Source organism: Palaemon carinicauda, chromosome 8 (genome assembly GCF_036898095.1).
Source record: "Palaemon carinicauda isolate YSFRI2023 chromosome 8, ASM3689809v2, whole genome shotgun sequence".
NCBI classification, from domain to species: domain Eukaryota; kingdom Metazoa; phylum Arthropoda; class Malacostraca; order Decapoda; family Palaemonidae; genus Palaemon; species Palaemon carinicauda.
Window position 1 is genome coordinate 164,345,460 of NC_090732.1, and position 23,959 is coordinate 164,369,418.

General features: G+C 33.3%; 2 protein-coding genes across 7 annotated transcripts in view; both read left to right on the forward strand.

Moving 5' to 3' along the window:
* Window positions 1-22,108, forward strand: part of LOC137646096 (CUGBP Elav-like family member 4) — a 79,905-nt gene extending 57,797 nt beyond the window's left edge. For 5 of the 6 annotated variants that reach the window (XM_068379288.1, XM_068379293.1, XM_068379291.1 and 2 more), the window contains 4 exons: window positions 3,398-3,481; window positions 8,151-8,309; window positions 10,031-10,184; window positions 15,989-22,108. In XM_068379288.1, coding sequence (XP_068235389.1) covers window positions 3,398-3,481; window positions 8,151-8,309; window positions 10,031-10,158 — 371 coding nt within the window. In that variant the 3' untranslated portion in view covers window positions 10,159-10,184; window positions 15,989-22,108. The remainder of the gene's footprint in view (window positions 1-3,397; window positions 3,482-8,150; window positions 8,310-10,030; window positions 10,185-15,988) is intronic. The other variant, XM_068379292.1, reaches the window with a different exon arrangement.
* A 1,394-nt stretch (window positions 22,109-23,502) lies between these two features.
* LOC137645060 (uncharacterized) overlaps window positions 23,503-23,959 on the forward strand; it is a 171,863-nt gene continuing 171,406 nt past the window's right edge. The window contains exon 1 of the mRNA XM_068377913.1: window positions 23,503-23,579. The gene's annotated coding sequence lies outside the window, so the exon portion shown is untranslated. The remainder of the gene's footprint in view (window positions 23,580-23,959) is intronic.

Here is a 23,959-nt window from a genome sequence, read left to right on the forward strand (position 1 = left end):
AGCTTTTTCTCACCGTTTACTATGTAATATTAGACCCATCTCGTGAAAGAAAGCAAATTAAACAGTTTAGAACATAAAAAAATCTTTATATAGTCCGATTAAACAGTTCAAAATATAAAGAAAAAAAAAACTATATAGTCCGATTAAATAGTTCAAAATATAAAGAACTTTATAAATAGATTAAACAATTTTAATATAAAGAACTTTATAAATATATTAAACAGTTTAAAATATAAAGAACTTTATTGATAGATTAAACTGCATAATATAAAGAACTTTATAAATAGTCTGATTAAATAGTTCAGAATATAAAGAAATTTATGAATAGATTAAACAGTTCAGAACATAAAGAACTGTATAAATAGTCAGATTAAACGGTTATTATTATTATTATTATTATTATTATTATTATTATTATTATTATTATTATTATTACTTGCTAAGCCACAACCCTAGTTAGAAAAGCAGGATGCTATTAGCCCGAGAGCTCCAACGGGGAAAATAGCCCAGTGAGGAAAGGAAATAAGGAAAAAACAATAATAACATTGAAATAAATATTTCATATATGAACTATTAAATCTTTAGAATATAAAGATTAAAAGAAATGCTATTAAATGTAGGCCTATTGATGCGCTGAAACGAACTTCTAGACGTGGTGATTAGCCTACACATTTTGCAATGGACAGCTGTCGCCTCGTTGAAAGTCGTACTCTTCCGGACACATTTCTCGCAGAGAGACTCCAATTTTCCGTGTATGGCAAGACGGGGTTCCTTACCCCCTAAGGAGGTAGGGGGAGGGGGGTGGTGGTTTAGAGGGGAGCCTGATGAAATTCATCTTATCCCCCGAGAGATGTAATTCGTCTTTTCGGAAGATATTACTTCTTTTAATCCCTCTTTTTCGGGAAATATTTCCTCGCGTTGGGACCTCTGCCGTCATTGTTTGAGTGATTATTATTGTTATTATTACTTGCTAAACTACAACCTTAGTTGGAAAAGCAGGATGCTATAAGCCCAGGGGTTCCAACAGGGAAAATAGCCCAGCGAGGAAAGGAGACAAGGAAATAAGAGAATTATTTAACAGTTATGAGGAAATATTTAATAACAGTAACAACAATTAAAATAGATATTTCATATATAATCTATAAAAACTTCAACGAAATAAGAAGAGAAATAAGATAGAAAAGTGTGCCCGAGTGTACCCTTAAGCAAGAGAACTCTAACCCAAGATAGCGGAAGACCTTGGTACAGAGGCTTATGGCACTACCCAAGACTAGAGAACAATGGTTTGATTTTGGAGTGCCCTTCTCCTAGAAGAGCTGCTTACAATAGCTAAATAGTCTCTTCTACCCTCACCAAGAGGAAAGTGGCCACTGAACAATTACATTGCAGTAGTTACTCTTTATGGTTAGGTTTTCGTCATGCAGTGACAATTACAGTTTTTTATGCTTTTTATCATATTATTATTATTACAATCTAAGCTACAACCTTCTTCTTCTTCTTTGTCTACATCAGTCTAAGCTAGCTGAAAAGAATTTTTATAAGTCTTAAAATACATTTTCAGAAATTTAAACGTTAATACAGAAAGCATTAGTAACTTTTGGAACATGGTTTAAACATTATTTTGAGAATTACTTATGATTCTGGAATTCAGTTTCAGAATTACAAATATGAATTCAGTTTACTCCTTTTTGCCAATAAAATATCTTTGATTTTAGATAGAAGTCGGGAGAAATTAAAAAAATTTCTCGATATTTTTGTTTAAATTTCAGTAATTATATGCATTAATTTAACATTATATCGTACTGTGAACCTTGATAATGCATCTCCATTCGGGGCCCAATGTAATCTGGTTTCAAGAACGTCCTGTTCATAGCCAAAAATACGAGGAAATAAGATAACTGAAATTTTAAAGAATAAGATTATTCATTTCATTACTTACCAAAGTTTATTGTTAATTTCATCACCGCAAGAAATCGGTATTAGTTGATATATATATATATATATATATATATATATATATATATATATATATATATATATATATATATATATGTATATGTATATATATGTGTATATATATGTATATGTGTGTATATATATATATATATATATATATATATATTTTATGTAATCTAAAAGTATATATATGCATATATATACACACATATATATATATATATATATATATATATATATATATATATATATATATATATATATATATAAATAAATATATTTATATATATGTATGTATAGATATAATATATATATATATATATATTTATATATATACATACATACATATATATATATAATATACATATATATATATACATATACTTATATATACATATATATATATATATATATATATATATATATACATATACATATATATATTAAGGACATCCCCATTTTATAAACGTAATTAAAACCTACATCAAGGGTTCCACTATTTTCACCCAAAAACCTTGCTTCAAATTATTCTCACTTCAGAGGGAAATGTTGGCAGAGGACTTATTATGCACTGAGTGCAAGTTAGTGTTGGCTTTAGGGTAGATGTTGTGTGTCACCTCATTTTCAAAAATTTAATTTCTATGTAAGTTCTTGAATCACATTTTATTTTTTATTTTCATAGCTACTCGTTAGTGGCATACGTTGATTGTCTTGGCATTAATGTATTTTGTGTTTAATTGTTAAAAGAGACATTAACATTATTCATTATAAATAGTAAGTGAGGGAATGGCAGAATACGACACAATTAAGTTTTAAGAAGAGTTAACATTTGCCCCTGGTTTCTTCTCATGTCAGTTTTCTCATGTTAATATAATACCCTTGGGATTTATTAAAAAGTCATTTGTAAATTATAATTAGTATTGGCGGATTTTTTTTTATTTTTATTTTTTTTTTTTATTTTTTTTTTTTATGGCAAACAGCGATGGTTTTACGTTGTCGAGATTTTTTTTTATCCAAATGTTTCTATGGGGATGCCCAATATACCTTTTGTTTCACCTTTTTTTAAATTAAAGTTTTATATACATTTTTGTTTCTAATATTAAACGCCTGCATTGCGTTTGAAACAGTTCACACTTGTAAACAAAAAAAAAAATAATTGTTAAAGTAATCAAAGGGAATTATTATCAATCATTCCATTAAGTAGGATTCATATCACATCCTTATCCTGCCATCCCCATAGAAGACAGATGAGGGTAGTGTAGCCAATGTTGGTGCAGTAAATCCGTACATTATTATTTTTATTTTATTTTCCAAGTAGTCTTGGTCATGTAGAGATGGCATGTCTGTGTCGGTGTGTGTGTGTGTAATTTTTTTTATATAAGTGTGTCTGTGTGTATGCGTGTGTGTGGGGCTGACAGTGTCCTCCCGACCCCTCTTGCAGCTGTGTATCCCGCTCCCGTCTATGGCCAGTACGCTCAGGCGCCTTCGCCACAACTGGCTCCCATACCTCACAACAAGGTCGAAGGTAAGCTGACCATTCTACGTCTCTCTCTCTCTCTCAACCTGTGATCCCGCGTTCCAGCTGCGCCCGGGGTTGGGTCTCGCTTCAATTTTTTTTTTTTTTAACAGAAGGATAAATAAAACAATTAAGATTTTGTTTTAAACTCACTAGAAATCAATTTAGGAGTAAATAGAAAAGATTTGTTTTTAACTCATTAGAAATAAATTTGGAAATAAATTCAGGTCTAAATAAAGTTTTTTTTTTTTTTAAACTCATCAGAAATAAATTTGGAAATAAATTTAGGACTAAATAGAAAATTAAGATTTGTTTTAAACTCATTAGAAATAAATTTGGAAATAAAATCAGGACTTAATAGAAAGTTAATATTTGTTTTAAACTCATTAGAAATAAATTTAAGATATGTTTTAAACTAATTGGAAATATATTAGTGCCGGTTCTTTTTTTTATTCAAATTGGAATAATTAGAACGTTAAGATTTGTTTCAAACTCATTAGAAATAAATTTGGAAATAAATTTAGGACTAAATAGAAAGTTATGATTTGTTTCTAACTAATTAAAAATAAATTTTGGAGTAAATAAAAAATTAAGATATGTTTTAAACTAATTGGAAATATATTGATGCTGGTTCTTTTTTTATTCAATTTGGAATAAAGAGAACATTAAGATTTGTTTTAAACTAATAGGAAAAAAGATTAAAAATAAATATAGGAATAATTAGAAAATGAAGATATGTTTTAAACTAATTGGAAATATGTTAGTGCCTGCTCTTTTTTTATTCATTCAGGAATAAATAGAAAATTAAGATTTTAACAGAAGAATAAATAGAACATTGAGATATATTTTAAACTAATTTAAAATCAATTAATGCCTTTTTTTGATCGAATATTTGACCAGCCCCATTAGAATATCATTTTAACTTTAAGATATGTTTTAAACTAATTAAAAAGCAATTCTGGCAATTAATCGAACAGTTGATCATTTTAAATGAAAAATCTTAAAGTATCATATGCTGTTCTCTCTTCATTAAAAATAAAATATTCATTGATATTTCTTGTAAATTAGTGGAAGATTTATGTCTGTAATTATGAATCAAAATTTTTAAAGTAGTGATATGTATTTCCAAATAATCAAAAATAATAAAATATTTAAAAAGATTTCTTGTAAAGTAGTGAAACAATTTTTGGCTATAATTCAAATTTTTTAAAGAACCAGTATGTATTTCCAAATAATTAAAAATGAAAAAATAATCTTTGTAAATATTTCTTGGAAATTAGTGAAACATTTTTTGGCTGTAATTGTGACTCAAAATTTTTAAAGAACCAGTATGTATTTCCAAATAATTAAAAATAAACAAATAATATTCGAAAATATGTCTTGTAAATTAGTGGAAGATTTTTTGGCTGTAATTACGATATAAAATTCTTAAAGTATGTATATCCAAATCATTAAAAATAAAAAATAATATTGAAAAACATTTCCTGTAAATTAGTGGAAAATTTTTTGGCTGTAATTAGGATACAAAATTGTATGCATTTCCAAATTCTTCATATATTTTCTTAATCAGATTTCACCTTTTTTAAATCCTAAATTGTTCAGATTTCACAAGTAAACAGATTTAGTCACGAACTGAGACCCGGTCCCGGGACCTCCAAGGGGGATATGCGAGACAAATGGTCTTTCTTAGTTATTCCAATGGAACCTTTTTATCTCATTTACTCATTTATTACCATTATTTATTATTTTTCGTTTTTCGTTTCCGTCCCCTTGTGTGAGTTGCTTGCATGACGTATCTACATATCAGTATATATATATCTATGCATTTATTATATTTCCGCCTGGATGTTTATTATTGCTGCTTGGCGCGACCTTTGCAATTCCTGCTTGTTTATTTGCATGCATGCATAATGTTTTTATATAGGCTTCTATGCGATGTTTAGGTGTACATAAAGTTTTCTCCCCCGTGAGGACAATAAACAGATATTTCTTCACTAGACTCCAGAGAGCTGTAGTGAAGGGATTGTTAGTGAAGTTAGCTTTTTTTCCAAATTAAAAAAAAGGAAACAAAATATCACATTGATAGATATTACAAGATATTAAAAAAATGCTTTAGAAGCGAAATACGTAAAATTTTCTCCTCTATACAGGAGACCTAGTTGTGGTCATGATGTTATTTTTACGGTCCAAAATATTTTACAATGATAGACTTAGTTATAACTCTATTGATGGCAATTGGATGATTACCAGTAGACATTATTACAATATACTTTTTTTAATATGAAATGAAAGAGTGTAATGTTAACTTCCTGACTCTTCTGGAATGGCATGATTCTGCATGCAAGCCTGTCGCCAGAAATTGCATGACGAATTGATTTCACTCAGCTATGTAATTTTTTTGATAAACTTGAAAAAGATAGAAATACCAAGAGGAGATATACTATATATTTTTTTTAACTTGTTCTCCTACATTATTGAATTACTGTAGGTATTTAGACTTTGTCAAATTTAGGAAAATTAGCAAAATATGATTGTTTTTTTTAATTGTGATCATATTTCATGGCGATTCTTGCTTTCAGTTTATTTATTTGTTTATTTCCCTGATCAAAAAGAGAAATAAAGTTAGACATTTATGAAGAGCTTTCAATGAAGTTTATATATTATCTATCTCGTAATTCATCTGTTTTTTTATATCCTTGTACTGTGTTTTCTTCCATTCTGTTATTGTCTCTTAGTCTCTATATCGATAATAGTTTTTCATACACCTGTCTTCTGCTACAGCACAGATAAAGCAGTTACTGATTTTTTTATTATCTACCATGCACACACATACGCACTTACAATGAGATCTGCCCTGGCTGTCATCTCGCTTTTACGTTTTGTCAAATATCGAAAACGACATAAGTTGTTTCGCGGTTACAATTGCGAAACAACTAATGGCGCTGACTTTACACTGCAGACCCAGTAAAACACCTGCTCATTTTCCAATTCAATATTGTTATCACACTTAAGGCCTGCCAACGCAAGAGCCCGTGTTCTAGCCTTGTGCTGGTGCATTCTAATAACAACAATAACTTACACATTCATTTACTTCTTAATTTAAAAGAAAAAAATAAATAAAAAAATAAACATCTTGAGCATTGCTTATGATCACCAGTGGCCCAAATCACTTTTCACTTTTTTTTTTTATTAAATAAGATGATAATAAAATAAAATGAAAAATAAATGCTTATGAACAACACATTGCCTATATCCGTGCGCTTTGATCTTATTTAAACGCCTATGTACAGAAGTTAGACTCTCTCTCTCTCTCTCTCTCTCTCTCTCTCTCTCTCTCTCTCTCTCTCTCTCTCTCTCTCTCTCTCTCTCTCTCTCATTAACTAATTATTTATTATTTGCTAATCTCCTCTCATAAATATCATTATCAGAGACCATGAAGTAAATGAGATTAGTGAAGCCTTTAAACAGTATAGTGAGGGTCACTACATGGAAATAATCCTTCTTCAAAACTGAATTTATTTTTTTAATTTGATAGATCATTTTTTTAGAATTTTGGTGGATCAAATTTTTCACATCAGTGAATGAAATAACTGGTCTTTGATAATATGATGATTAAAAAGTAGCCTTTTACTGAAATTATATGAAAATCATATTTTCGTAATAAAATATGTAATTTTATTTTCTTTGCTGTAAATTAATATCAACCTCCTAAGATAATTCAAAAATGACAGCTGGATCTATGCAAATCAAAAATGATTATTATAACTTCACAATCACACAATTTTATTAGCAAAATCAGCATTTAGTACTCCTGCTGCTCTCTCTCTCTCTCTCTCTCTCTCTCTCTCTCTCTCTCTCTCTCTCTCTCTCTCTCTCTCTCTCTCTCTCTCTCTCTCTCTCTCTCTGCTGTACATACATAAAATATACATACCTCTCTCTCTCCATCTATCTATCATTCTATCTATCTATCTATCTACCTTGTTCTCAACTGTCTCCTAATTTCGTGTTCTGTAATTGTATTGTAAATTGTGCCAATTAATTTGTCCTCTTGCTTTGGTTCGTCCTTTCAGTTTTTCTCTCTCAATTATTATATAAATATATACTGTATATGTGTTCTTCCCCCATTCCCTATATTATTTCCCCTTTTAAAATACAGGCATCAGTTTTATTCTTCTCAATAACTTTAGTTCTGAAATTATTTTTCATACTCCTGTCGCAAACGCCTTATACAGTGTGTTTTTATAATATTGTAGATAGAAATTGTATATTATAAAAACATGCCTTTAAGTAATCTAAATAAAAAGTATTTATATTTTTTATAATAATTCGGATCATTTGTTTTTTTATTTTTTTACTCCAGACTTGTCTCGTTTTCTTAAGTCGAGAAAGGCATTTATTCATATAACTTTTCGAATCATAAATAACTTATTCGTTATGCATAAATCATTCGTTTTACTTCAAAGAGAAGAAATCTATAATAATAACAGTACTAACTAGTGAACTAAAAAAAAAGAATATGAAAAAAACTACTATAAAAAAAATAAAAAGAGAAATCAGAAGAGACAGAAAAACCATCAAGATATTTCTTTCCGTCTGTTCATGTCGATGGCGATATTTCTCTTCTCTCCTCTTCTGTCTCTCTCACCACAAGTTCTGGTCCCTTCTTCGCCCCTGGCAGGATGCTCCATCTCCGGGCCCGAGGGATGCAACCTCTTCATCTACCACCTGCCGCAGGAGTTTGGCGACGCAGAATTGATGCAGATGTTTCTACCCTTCGGGAATGTGATCTCTTCAAAAGTGTTCATAGACAGAGCTACGAATCAGAGCAAGTGTTTTGGTGAGAGATGAAGACACTTCTTTTAGGGTTGGGTCACTTTGCGGTCATTTCAGCTGTTATCTAGCAGTTAATATTATTATTATTATTATTATTGTTGTTGTTGTTATCTATATATTAATACGATAGCGTGTGGGTTATTTATTTTGTGTATCACGCTGTAAAGAAAACGGAAATAATTTCATGGTATACTCTTACAAATTCACATTAGACTTTGATTACTTAACCAAAGCACATCTTATATAGTTTTCCCAATTTTGTCTTAAGCACCTGACCCTTTTATTAAATATTAGACAAAAAATTAAATTCTATCAATTTCCATAACCTAGATTATGAAATTAATCTCGGGACATTTTATTCAAACATGTATAGGTTAGGAACAAGATAATTAGTATTTGAAATATCATTTCAAAAGTGTTCATAGACAGAGCTACGAATCAGAGCAAGTGTTTTGGTGAGAGACGAGGACGCTTCGTTTAGGGTTGGGTCACTTCGCGGTCATTTCAGTCGTTATCTAGCCGTTATTATTATTATTATTATTATTATTAATATCAAAACTATTAATATTATCAAAATTATTAAATTTATTACTATCACTAAAATTATTATTAAAATTAGTATTAAAACTATTGTTGTTATTATTGTTGTTATTATTGATATTATTATGAAAATTATAATTATTATAAAAATTATCATTACTGACATTATTACTATTATTAAAATTAAAATTATTATTATTATTATTATTATAAAAAATAGTATTATTATGATGATGATGATGATGATTAATACTATTAAAATTATCAAAATTAGTTTTAAAAGGATTATTATTATTATTATTATTATTATTATTATTATTATTACCAAATTATTACCAAAATTATCATTATTGAAATTATTACTATTATTAAAATTATTAGAATTATTATTGTTATCAAAACTGTTATTATTATGATAATGGTGATGATGATGATGATGATGATGATTATTAATATAATATAGATTTATTAATATAATTATTATTAAAATTATTATTAAAATTATTATTATTATTATTATTATTATTATTATTTGTATTATTATCATACTAATCGTATTTTTATTGTTATTTACGACAACGCCAAATATTCTTACGTTAATTGAAGTTGTCGTAATTCCTAATTGTTCCTTCCAACAAATCAGTACCGATTGTTATTATTTATATTAATGATATTTTTCGTTGCTAGGTATCAGACTTTGCTGTGAAGTGATGTTGAAATTCTATTTTGCTAATAAAAAAAAACTATTATGCTTAGAATATATGCATTAGTATTTCAAGAGCATTTATTTATATATATATATATATATATATACAAATTTGATTCTGAACTTTTTTTGTGTGAAAAAAAAATAAATGTTTTATTCTAATGGGATAGTTGGTTTTCTACTTAATTGCTATTTTTGACTCAAAAACTCACATTACCAATTTCAGGACAAATTCTGTAAAAAAAAGAAAAAAAGAAAAAAAAATAGTCAAAATCTGTCATTTTTTCAGTTTAAAAAAAATTTGTTGACTTAGGAAATACACATTTACAATCTTACAATTTATAACATATATACATCATAGTATATTTAAATGAATGATTTTTTTTACATATACTGTATTTTCAATTGCATTTTTTTACTATTTATCTTAATTGCAGGGAAACAGAGGCTCATTTGACTGCCAAAATCCTTCATTTCAGGTTTTGTAAGTTTTGACAACCCGGCCTCCGCCCAGGCTGCAATCCAAGCAATGAATGGCTTCCAAATCGGCATGAAGCGCTTAAAGGTCCAGCTTAAACGGCCCAAGGATGCCAATAGACCCTACTAACAGCTGCACTCAGTAGGGGAGACCAGGTGAGGAGTAAGAGGAGGAGCCTCTTTTGTCAACTGAGGGTACACTCAGGCACACTAATCTATCTTATTTCTCTTCCTCTTGTCCGTTTTTTAAGTTTTTGTAGTTTATATTATTATTATTATTATTAATATTATTATTATCATTATTATTATTAGAAGCTAAGCTACAACCCTAGTTGGAAAAGCAAGATGCTATAAGCCCAAAGGCTCCAACAGGGGAAAATAACCCATTACAGAAAGGAAACAAGGAAATCAATGCATTGCAAGAAAGTAATACAATCAAAATAAAAATATTTTAGGAACAGTAACAACATTAGATTAAATCTTTCATAAGTAAACTATAAAACTTGAACAAATGAGAGGAAGATATATGAAAGATTATTTCAATGTTCCTGTTCTTAAAATATTTCATTGTTAAGTATTCATTACCTCTTGTAGGTTATATATTTCCTTTCCTCACTGGGCTGTTTCCCCTGTTGGAGCCCTTGAGCTTTTAGTATCTTCCTTTCCAACTAGAGTTGTAAAATAGCTAGTAATGATAATAATAAAAACTGAACTGGTAGTCCACTGAACCCTAGATCATTTTTACCTGAACTGAATTAGCCTGTTTAGAAGTTTTCTTTTCACTTTAGATGAGAAACTCGCACTTTTTTCATCATACTTGTCATTTGAAAAGTATTGCACTATTTGCAGCAGTCCATTATTGAACTGGTAGTCCACTGAGTCCTAAATCATATTTTTTTTTTTTTTACCTAAACTGAACTTACCTGATTAAGAGCAGTTTTATTTTCACTTTAGACGAGAAACTCTAATATTTTTCCCATTATACTTGTCATTTGAAAAGTACTGAAGTATTTACAGCAGTCCATTATTGAACTGGTAGTTTACTGAGTCCTAAATTCCTCCTCCTTTTTCGTTTCACTTAAGATGAGAAACTCTCATTTTTCCATTATACTAGTCATTTAAAAAGTAATGTAGCTGTCCATTTGTTTTTTCAGTGTAAAAAATTTACTTTTAACTTTAATTATCAATGTGAAGGTTAACGAGGGCTCTTGAATATGTCTCTGATCTTAGATGATTAAGATTAAATGGTTGATAATTATCTGGCGTCACAGATAAAAGAAGAAAGAAAACAGCTATGCAGCAAAGTATTTTAAGAATATCCGACTGAAGCATTCTTGTCGGTTTAAAATTAGAATCTGCCCTTCAGGAACGGCATAAACGCAAGCTGCAAGCATTAGAAATGTTAACGTCGCCTCTCTCGTATAGGATTCTAGCTCGGAATGGGAATGCTTGGAATCTGAAAGAGACAATTGGGAACGATTCCCCCAGCAGGTTATCAATAAACATTCCTAAGCAACACCAATAATGGTTCAGTGTCTGCATTATTATTATTATTATTATTATTATTATTATTATTATTATTATTATCATTATTATTATTATTAGTATTAGCCAAGCTACAGTCCTAGATGGAAAAGCAAGATGCTCTAAGCCCAAGGGCTCCAATAAGGAAAAATAGCCCAGTGAGGAAAGGAAATAAGGAAATAAATAAATGATGAGAATAAATTAACAATAAATCATTCTAAAAACAGTGACAATGTCAAAATAGATATGTCATATGTAAACTATTAACAACGTCAAAAACAGATATGTCATATATAAACTATAAAAAGGGAGAAAGAGGGTTTGCTGAAAGAATAAAATTGTTTGAGGATCTAATGCTATGCATTTGCTTTCATTTTGATCATTTATATGTCTATGAAAGGTAAAAGGTGGTTATCAGCCTATTTTTTTCCTAAGGAGAGAATGGAATATTTTTTTCAAATTTCCAATTACTCTTCAGTTATAGAAGTTAAGTTGTTATATTCCACCTTTGTCTTTAAATCTCTGGAATAGATTAGTCGTAATACTGTTTTTTATAATTGTTATAAACCAAGGGGACGCATTTAAGGTGGGTCATTTACAAAGGTCAATTGGCGTAGAGAACATTCCTAAGCAACACCAATAATGGTTCAGTGTCTGCATTATTATTATTATTATTATTATTATTATTATTATTATTAGTATTAGCCAAGCTACAGTCCTAGATGGAAAAGCAAGATGCTCTAAGCCCAAGGGCTCCAATAAGGAAAAATAGCCCAGTGAGGAAAGGAAATAAGGAAATAAATAAATGATGAGAATAAATTAACAATAAATCATTCTAAAAACAGTGACAATGTCAAAATAGATATGTCATATGTAAACTATTAACAACGTCAAAAACAGATATGTCATATATAAACTATAAAAAGGGAGAAAGAGGGTTTGCTGAAAGAATAAAATTGTTTGAGGATCTAATGCTATGCATTTGCTTTCATTTTGATCATTTATATGTCTATGAAAGGTAAAAGGTGGTTATCAGCCTATTTTTTTCCTAAGGAGAGAATGGAATATTTTTTTCAAATTTCCAATTACTCTTCAGTTATAGAAGTTAAGTTGTTATATTCCACCTTTGTCTTTAAATCTCTGGAATAGATTAGTCGTAATACTGTTTTTTATAATTGTTATAAACCAAGGGGACGCATTTAAGGTGGGTCATTTACAAAGGTCAATTGGCGTAGAGAACATTTAACCTTTTAGTCTAGAAGACAGTGAGGTGATCCTTGCAGTAGGGTATATACAAGTTTTATTGTTATTTCCAGTCCTCCTGGGTGTCCTAGTAAAGAATCTGACTGATGTCACTCTGGCACCTTTCTGCGTTTTTTTTTTATTTACAATATCTATCGCTATGGTACTATGCATAAGGTTAAAGGATACCTTCTTTAAGTACTATATACAAGCTGTCACTTCTATTATGATAACGTCTGTCCTTGAGTTCTATTTAACATCATACACATTCATCATAACAATACATAACACAGTATATGAAAAAATGCTACAAAAATAGGTGTAAAAATAGCATGGAACATTAACCAAATGTATGCCAGCAGTGACTATAACATTTATCAGTAAGTTCTCTACACTACCCTTCACCAAAATATTCAAAATAAAGTTCTCCACACTTTGCCACAATATGTAAGCTTTAAACATATACATCCATAGCTCAAAACAGAGATGTATTAATCCAGATCATCCTCACTGTCTGATTCAAGAGGATCATCGAACATCTACTTAATTGTATGTTCATTGTTTCACTTGTCCTCTGTATGGCAGCTGCAGAATGTGGTACAAGACATCTTTGCACTCTTACAGCCGCAATGTTCACAGCTATACATGGTGTGATGCTTGTGTACCCACATGCGATAACTTTCATCAGGGCCGAAGGTGCTGCAGGCATATACATTGTTACTGGATAGGGGACCCCATCTCTGTTATGCCACCCATAGTCTTCTGCACTCACACTTGGGGGTTGCTGCTCATCAGCAGCTTTCCAAACATTACCTGAAAGTGAGCTCGCTTCATGTGGTGAGTGAGTGCCTCATCTGCTGGTGGAAGAGAGCAGAAATTGAAGCACTTTTCTCTCTTTGTGGTGAAGATCATGTGGCAAACTTCAGCTATGGTTGTGCAGATCTTGGCACCATACAAATGGCAAAACAGACGACAAGTCTCCATCAAGTCTTCTTCAGAAGTGTTTGATTGACCCACTGGTGTAAGATCAAGTTTGTCATACTTCATCATGATATCAATAGCAAATACCCAAAGGGGTATGAGACTGTGTCATACCTGGTAATCACATGCAAGGGCAAATGCTGCAAACTTTTATTCGCAAGCTTCCTAGCTGCAGCAGTTATATCAATAACTGTTCCATCAAATTTCCTCATTGTGACCTCCTAGGAGAAGTGGTGTTTCCAACGAAAGTGCACGAAGAGTGTAGCTGATGTTGATATCAGCGTCTTCATTTCCAAATTCTTCATCCTCCTAACCAATCCCCGTCACATTCACATCATCATCCTCATGTCTTGAACAAAGAAGGCCAATGGGTTGCTTTTTTGTTACTGACATTCGTCATGAACATATTCCTAGCTGGCAGATGAGTGGCCATTGTCATTTTGATGTCAGGGGGCACCGCTCCAGTTGCACGTGTCTCATGTTCATGGGACAATAGATTCTTCCTGGTACCAGTCAAATATAACATACACCTCATGACCGGGATACTGATTTGCTGAAGTTAGCTGCCAACTGTTCCGCTGTTGCATTCTTTGCCCAGTAGATGTGGCACAACATTGCATTACCGTCAATGATTTCAACTTTGGGCTGAATGGCAAAATGACTGACGAGATGATATGTTGCTTTTCCTAATATCACCATATTCATCGAATAGACTGAATGGAATTGGTGCCAGTTCATAACTGAGGACTCAGGACATCCTTTTAGTCAAGGCCCCTATGAGCACTTGTCATGAGAGCTCCAACTTTGACTCCCCTCTTAGGAACATATCCTGGGCTTCCTTCAGAAGAAGAGCTTTCCTCTCGGACTGGTACCATGTAGAATAATTGGCACAACTCCAGTGTGTTGCAGCAAAGAAGTATGGTATCATTTGCTTAATACAGTACAAGTGTAGAAGTTAGTGTGTTTCTCTCTCTTCACGGATAAAGAGCAAGGCAAGCTAAACTGGTATAATAAGACAGTCAATCCACAGTTTCCCTAATGGTTTCTGTCTGGCCTCTTCAAGCTTTGATTGCATGCTGTCAAGTGTGACCTCTGCTTCAAGATAGTCTTCAAGAAAGGCATTGGCTACCATATAGAATCTTCTCACTGCCTTTGACCAGGCCTTTCCATTCAGCATATTTGCCATTCCCCGAATAGCAGACCTCAGGATCTCTTCAAGCCCAGTGCTTTTCATGAGGTTTCCTATACAAACTAAGAATGACATCAGCAAGTGCATTCCTCCAGGGCGTACACAAGATACTTTCTGCGATCGGGATCATACCATTTCACTTTTAAGTTAATCTTGCATAGCTGCATGTCAGCTGCCGTGTGAATGCAAATTCCAGAAAGCTATAGACAGTCGCGAATGAAATGCTATGATAAATCTAAAGCACTGCAATATACATTTAGACATACAGAAACAAGATATAAGACCTGGCATTCTTCAATGACTTAATTTCAAGAAGAAACTTGAGGCAGTGCCTGAATATTATAATGGCTGACCAAATTGGCTATATAAAAATTTTTTCCCAAGGGTGCCAGAGTGGCATCCGTTGGATTCTTGTTCAGGACAGGTGGGAGAGCAATAAACCACCAAAGGTTCAGCTAAAAAACCCATCCGTCTCTTGTACTATTTCAAATGTGGTAACCGGAAGATAAGCCATTTTAGATGTCAACTTATACAAGTGATAGATGAGGTTGTTTAGTACATAATTCCACTGGAAGATATCTAGGTAAGCTGTAGATTGAACATTGGAATCGTATTTAACATCAGAAACAAATGATGAATTGTGGTTTGACCATTCTACACTTCATTCTTTCACTGGAATTTTTCCAAATTTTAATCTACACGAGTTATGATTTTCGAGTGTTTTACGGTTTTATAATCTTCCTTTCCTCTTTACCCATTTTAAACCCAAAATCTGTTCAGTTGTCTTTTGTAAGATTAATTTAGCATCAGTAGGTAAGCATAATTATTCGTTTATCATAATTATATAGAAGACAATTAACAACGTTATTCGTCTTCTTAACTAGATTGGGTTATTAATCTCAGGATTGTAGCCTCTTATTGACCTAGGTACTTTATGGAAACATATTTTCTTAATAATTTTAAGTTGAATAGGGTATTAACTATGAAAATTAACTGACAGCTTTTGTTTTCCTTTTCTTTGCAGGAGTGTCTGAAGGAAAGCTGTTCATGATGGCTCCGTGTTTATCATAGCTTGAATATGACATTTATATCAAGTATTAGGAATCCAAAGCTTAGAATTAAGTCAAAAGAAAAGAAAATTCTTGAAAAATATATACTTCCTCTACAAGATGAATATTATTCCCGTATTTCTATACAGCAAGTGCTATAAGTCCACAGAGCTTGAGTCGCTACACAGATTGCATTAGGCCTCAGAGGTGGTTGGCAAAGGACCCCAAAGAGCTGATTACTGTCGTCAGGAATTTTTGTTGAGATATGAATATGTGGTACAGGAAATCCACAGTTGAGGCCTGTGCTACTGTGTACACAAACTGTAAATATATATAATATGCTGTACCGAGTTATGGCGCGGTACCAATGAAGGACTGGGACGGAAGGTCCCTCTCCTCGCACATGTTGATAGCCATGTTATTTACTGAGAGTATGGAAACAATATTTTTAATAATAATAAGCCTTCTGTTAAAGTTATATTACGTATCATAATATTTCAACTATATCATATTGTTAAGAATAATAGTAGTATACTTAAGACGTGCTCTATCAGCTCTGCGCCATTTTCGTGCGAGATAGATAGCCGGGTGATGTGGATCTCCCAGCATCGGATGTGTCCTAGCCCGCCCCGCTGACGGGTTGCTCCTTCAGGGTACTAAGTGTTGCGTGTCTCGTGTATGTTGCCTCACGCCCTGCGCTGTGCCCGGGCACCCACGCCGCTGCCACCCATCCTGTGGCTGTCGGCTTCCCATGGCTCAGTAAATTGCCCATGTTTTTACCTGATAGTCTGTTGTGGGTCATCTGTCCACAAGCGCTTAGCTTAAAACTGGGCTGCCATAGCGGTGATGCCGCATGCACTGGTGCTCTTCTCGCCATCTTGTGTGCCGTGTGCCGGGCGGGGACCACCCCCCTCCCCCTACCAGACCAGGGCGTTGAGGTCTCTTTTTCCAGCTCCAAAGTTGGACAACCAAAGTGATGGCCCCTGATAATTCCGGGGCCCCTAGTCTAGTGTCAAACTAGAGGAATAGCTTCTCTATACCTGTAGATGCCTATAGATATATAGATTAAATTGCTAGATAGCTTTCAAGTATAGAGGAAGTCTTATAAAGACATTGTATATATGCTGAGGTAACTTGGTAGGACTATTGACCCTGCATTTGATCATATGTACAGTGGATAGCATATTCACTAGACTAAGGGTACCAACGCTTATCTCCAGTCAATTTTATATCATGATATATTTTTAAATCATTTGTATCCAATGGTTTAATAAGATTTGTGCATTTCTTTGTGGCTTAGATTTTTAGACATCTGTATGTTTGTCAGATCAAAGTGGCATTATTTTCTAGTCAAGGTGTACTTGTTATTTTTTAAAAGATTACAGTTTTGGAGCGATCTTTCATCTATGATCTCAGACATTCCATCTAGTCATTATTATTGTTTTAATACATTCTTGGGTACTTAATTCCCCTCTCTTATAATGCTATATGTCATCCACGTAACTTTTGAACCGTTGACAGAAATGTGCCAAGGGAGTTCAAGATAATTTCTCCATGACCTGGTCTATTTTATTTGTTTCATATATTTACATGTTATAGACCCGAGTGGTTTAGGAATAAGAATTACTGATTTCTGAAAAAGAATGAACCTGTTTCTCTGACATAGCATATCTAGTCCAATATGTACATACGCACCACTGTCAGGCTGCTTTATCAAGGTAGCTTTGTGGAGAGAGGTCTGCCTGCACGTGTTGTTACATAAACAGCTTTTATGCTGTTGATTGTGGTTTAGTTGTTACTAGTATTTGTTGAAAGAATCTGCAATGTGTTCATATTAAAAAAAATTTATTATAAGAATGGTATGACTAGATTACTGACAAGTACAACTGTGACTGTGGTAGGGAATGATGTCAGAGTTGCGACGGCCTTCTCTCCACGGCGTACCTCTGTAGCCAGCCTGCGCCACTGTAATATTACATAGGCCCTATTGCCTTGCTCGTGCTGGCATCTTGTTTTTAAGTGATCAGGCTTTGTTTGGCTGAGGCTTATACTTGATGTTACGTGATTTTTACTAAAGATTATCCTTTGCAGTGTAAACAAGATGGCAGTATTTGAGTACAACAGGGATATTATTAAGGAATGTAAGGAGATAGCCACACCAAAGAAATAACAGAAAAATACTTAAAGAATAGTTTTAGTATATCACATTTAGGAACTGCGTAGCATATAATTTATTATCATTTATTTATTTACTGCTTTTATTTATTAATACAATTGCCTAAAGGAGAGTGTAATCTGTAATGGTTATCGTTCAAGGCAATATCAAATCTAATTGTTTATTTGGGGACCAACTTTAGTGTCTTTTGGTCAATTCATGTAATATGGTGTCGTTCAGGGACGTCGTGTTGTATTTGTTTGACTTTCTGCCCAATTTAGCAGTATGTTTTAAAGAAGTCCTTGGACTGCCATAGGATACACTCTCTTGAATTGATAATACTTAGCCCCTATAAATTTTAAGGATATTGGTAAATGCCCGCATATTATAAAGTATTCATTTTTCGTATTCATGGAGGAAACCAGGTGGCCCAAACCTGCTACTATGAGTTAATATTTTGTAGTAAAATGCGACGTACTGTTAGTAAGAGAGGTAGATGATTGAAGTAGCTGAGCAGATATTTCACAGGCTCACAAGAAGAATGATAAAGGGAGAGAGCACCTTTTATACATCACTCGATTATATGGAGTGAGTAGACCCAGTCCCATCCGAATGGTGAAAAAGTGTTTCCAGTGAAGACGGCTGGTGACCTTGGTGAAGATGGCCTTTGGTGACAGTGTAACTAGTGGATAGCAGGGCCCCAGCATATCAGTGTTGCGCCAACTCTGGCCCCACCTGGTCCCTGACCCTGGACCTGGCGGAACCGGCTGCCTGCACGGTCTCTCGTCTTGCGCCTTGCCTTCACTGACCCCACCCCGTGCCAGGAGCTGGCAGGCCCCTTTCTGCCGGCCACATTACTCCCGCCTGTCCAAATCCATTGTCCCTGTCTCATTTCTCTGGCACGATTACCAGTCCTCTAAAATGCCATTTAAGGAATTCCTTTTAAACGAAGGTTGCCTGATGAGGTTTTTTTTTTATTTTTTTTTGTGTGAGGGTGCTCTGGTTCACAACGTGTGGAGGTGGGACAGGCAGGCGGGGGTGAGGGTGGGGCTGGACCCGGCGCGCCGCTTGTGTATAACACAGCGCCTGCCCCTGGCCTCCTCCATGCCCATATTTCATCACGACAGTCGCGGGACTCACCCCTCCCCTCCAGGGGATGCCGGGGCCTGTCAAGCTATATGGTTGTACATCAAGATGGCAAGCTCTGTAAGCTTTTATATTGTAATTTTCTAGACCCCAGATTCTTCTCCTTCCAAGAGAGTTTAATAGCATGGTAAAGTAGTTAACCATTTGAAGTAGTTTCATAGGAGCATAATTTATATCTGATTTGCCATAGTTAAAAAAAGTAGGTGGCTTGACCCAGCCTGAGGTGCCATGGGATAGGCCAGTATCCTCCATTACTCACAATCTCTCATGAGTCCCCCATGTGAGTTTTAGCCTCATGAGTATGTTGTGCCGGACAAGCTCTTTACCCACCACCCACCAGCTGTGCTCCATTGTCGCCAAATCCAAAACCCGGAGTTGCTGGCACAAATGGCTTGGGCAAGTTTTCCATCAAGTAAAAAAAAAAAAATACCAGATCAGCTAGGACGGGTCTCTGTGGTACACACTCTAGTTGATCCTAAGATAAGTGCCCAACATTGGTCAGCATCATGTATAAATTTTTAAGAAAAATAAAAAGAAATATAATAAATACTATTCAGAATATATATATATATATAGTGTATGTGATCTCATAATTTATATTGTTATATAATGTCATGGTGGCTTTAAAATTCCTGTATATGACATGTTTTTATTGTAAAACCTAAATTTTAAAATTTTGCAAAATGTTGAAAAATTTCCCATTTTATGTTTTATCATGTGATTCTCAAAAAAATAACTAATGTGAAGTATACGTATCATTTATAACAGTATTTAAGTAGAAGCTCAGACACAGACACACTTTATAAATTCAAAGCACATTTGACTTAATGATGAGGGAGAAAACTATACGTCATTGTTCTCAAAGGTACATGCAAGCAATAGAATATAAGATACACACAGCTGACTTTCGAAGGAGGTAATTGGTCCGTCTAAAGAAAAAAAAAAGAATAAAGAGTTGCTTAAGACACCATTTCAACTGCAGTGCATCTTGAATTCTTCTGTCGCTATAAGTGATAATCAATTTCCTTTTTAAAAAAAAAGTTTTTTAGTCAATTTTTTACCTTACTACTTACAGTACAAAAAGATCTGTAATAAGTCTTGTAAATTTTCTCCAAATGGTAAGTGTTTTATTAGAAAGTGTGGATTGGCAGTTGGCAAGCTATTTTTATCAGTATTTTAACCAAATAAAAATCTGATAGTGGAAAATAACCTTGATAAAGTGGTATAGCTTTGCATTATCACCGTGAATTAATGCAAAATAAACTTGCCCCATTTTGAATGTAGTTGCCTTTTTGTAAAATATTGAAATTCAGTGTTCAGTTGTTGACGAGTCCAATGATATTACAGTATTACCTTTTAGATATATTTATGATGTTTAATGTTTATTTCGAGTGTAACTCTGGAAACCCAGGAGTTTGTTTTTAAAGGTGACAAAGATCAATTTGTGGAGGAGCCGTAGGATTATAGGATGCAATGTTTTATCAAACGTCCTTATTAAAATAAAACAAAAAGGAAAAATGATCGTGTTTAATGTCTATAGATGTAAAGAACGTCGAGATTTCTAAAAAAATGAATATTTTGAAAAAATTAGTTTTGCATATCAGTGTTTCAAAGAATTTTTATTTAGAAACCCGTATATAACAAAGGTTTTTTTAGCTGATGTTATTGATTATGAATATGGTTTTTAACTGGATCCAGCCCATTCACACAAAACCACCTTACCATTAACTAGCCTTTAACTGAACCAATAAAAGGACCTTCCATTCTATACGTTAATTATTGTTTTCGTGCAGTTTTGATATTATCCACAGAAGCTGTTTGTAACACCTATTTCTTGCTTGTCTGTACATCAATAGAAAAATGTTATAAAAGTTCTCTTCTCCCATTCCTCCCCTTTGCGATGTTGTATGTCCAAAGAATAACTGTTTTAACAATTTTCTTTCAGTACCCAATCATCATTGAACATTCCATCCCAAATTTCATTTTTTTTTTTTTTTTTTTTTTTTTTTGCAATATAGCCAGTCTCGTTTGACTCCTCCCCCCCTCCCCCCACCTTCCCCCCTCCAGTCATTTCCACTTTAAAAGTTATGATTATCTTGTGCATTGTATCTATATATCGAGTGAGGAAATAAAAAAAGATTATTTGTTGCTTGTTGCTAGATTTGTGAATCTTCCCTCCAGTAAACCATCTTGTGCCATTAGAGATCAATTTTAATGTGCTATTTTCAATATTGTTGACAATTATATTGGTACCACTTCTTGAACATTTATAAGAGATATTTAACGTCACTTCGTCTTTCTCCTTTTAATACAGAGGATTTTGTGTACTGTTGGTTTATTTCTCTATTCTTACTAGAACATCAATATCTTTATCAGTTACTTTTTATATACAGAGTACTTTTCACAACACGGATAATCACACGTACTGTTGCATTTCGATTTAATGTTATGATATAATTAAACTTAGGTTATACATTAGGATTTTTGCTGAAAGGCACAAATTGTTTTTTAACTTAATTTTTTTATTTGCATTGATTTGTTACATACATGAAGCACAAATGTAATGAGAACAACATTCGATTGTACATTACACTATAGAAAAGAAGAGAAATACACCAGTTTAAAAAAAAATAATAAGTATCCTATGTAGGCGGAATACTGTATAGGTTGTATAAACGTTTTAAGAAGGGTAGTACAGGCCTACCCAAGACGGGTCGATTATGAGTGTGTAGCATTCTTGCCCTTGTATAAGTGATACTTTGTAATGAAATAAAGATCCAATATATATATAATTTCTCCATGTTTCCTTTCAACCTTCATTTTTTTGACAACCATGTTTTAAGGGTAATAGAGACTCTTTAGCTATGGTAAGCAACTCTTCTTGGAGAAGGACACTCCAAAATGAAATTATTGTTGTGGTGCCATAGCCTCTGTACCGTTGCCCTCCACCCTCTTGGGGGTAGAGTTCTCTTCCTTGAGTTGAGGGAACACTCGGGCACACTATTCTATCTTATTTCTCTTCCTCTTGTTTGTTTTAAGTTTTTATAGTTTATATATGAAAGTTCTATTTTAATGTTACTGTTCTTAACATATTTTATTTGAATTGTTCATTTCTTCTGTTCATAAATTTCCTAAATTCACTGGGCTACTTTTTCCTGTTGGACCCTTTTGATCTTGCAGTATCTTGCTTTCCCAACTAGGATTGTAGCTTAGCAAGTAATAATAGTTATAAAAAGGCTGACCATGAATGGCAGAAGCAAGACATTCTTCTAGCACGCATGACAATGCCTTAGGGAAAGACCATGAAACATATGATCAGTGCCCAAGCCCCCTCTCCACCCAAACTAGGACCGGGAAGGGCCAGGCAATGACTGCTGATGACTAAGCAAGTCGACCTACAGGCTCCCCCAAATCCCCCATCCTTAGCTCACAAGGATGGTGAGGTTGCAGGCACCAGAAAACCTAACGAGTTTAAGAGAGCCTCGAACCTCATTCAGGGACGTTTTCAATACGTCCACAGCGTGCATAGGAATGTATGGGTACTTATGTAAAACGATACTTAATGCTGATAAAAGAAACGGGCGAGAATGTAAACATCACCAACATACATAAAGGAAAGATAATGAATTATTTTTAAATGCGAAAAAATTAATAAAGCTACATATAGCCTATAACTAGTAGACAAAACAGATGCTAAGGAAAGAATGCCATTTGATAACGTAATTATGTTGCTGTCTGCTCAGTGTTTTTGCAAAGTTATCACTAGGCCTATAACTTCCAGATGTCACATAAACTTTATACCATACTAACAAATCAAATGTAACGAAAAAAAAATAATTTTGGCAATTCATAATATAATGAAAATTGACCTTATAATACAGTAATATATATCCACAGAAATCTGACTTGAACTTTATTATCTTTAAAGAGGTTAGTGTAAGTGCATGATTCTAATGAAGGGATCAGTTGGCATAAAGCATATGGCTTATCTACTCTTCGTAAAGAAATGTTTAAAGGGAAAACATTCAGAACCCTTAAATTCCACAGGTAATTTAAAGGCCACGACTCCAGCAGGTAGGTAGTGAATCATATAGATTGTTTACAAGTTAACTGTTGTTACGGGTCAATGGTTGCGGTGTCGGTAGTTATACACTCCCAGTAATTTTTTCCCTCAGTATGCTTGTTGGTGTGAGTTCGTGTGGACGATAGTGAAACTTCTCCTGGGAACCTCAAGGAAATCGTTGTGAACAGTACATTTTTTCCAGGTAATGTGGGTATTTTGTGCTTCGAAAGTTAGGTAAGGTTTAAGTAATGTAGGCATTTTGTGCTTAGGAAGTTAGGAAAGGTTCATGTAATGTATGGTTTATTTTTGGTTTGGAAGTGTCAAGGTGATGTCGATATTTTGCTTCGAAGGTTAGGAAAGGTGTAAGTAAGGTAATGTGGATATGTTTTTCTTCGAAAGTTAAGAAAGGTCATGCGGATATTTTGTGCTTAGTAAATTAGGAAAGCGTAAAGCTATGTATGGTTAATTTTGGTTAGAAAGTTAGGAATGGTTCAAATAAGGTAATATGGAAATGTTTTGCTTCGGAAGTTAGGATAGGTTCAAGTAATGTATAGTTAATAAACTTCGTGATGTGACCCGTCC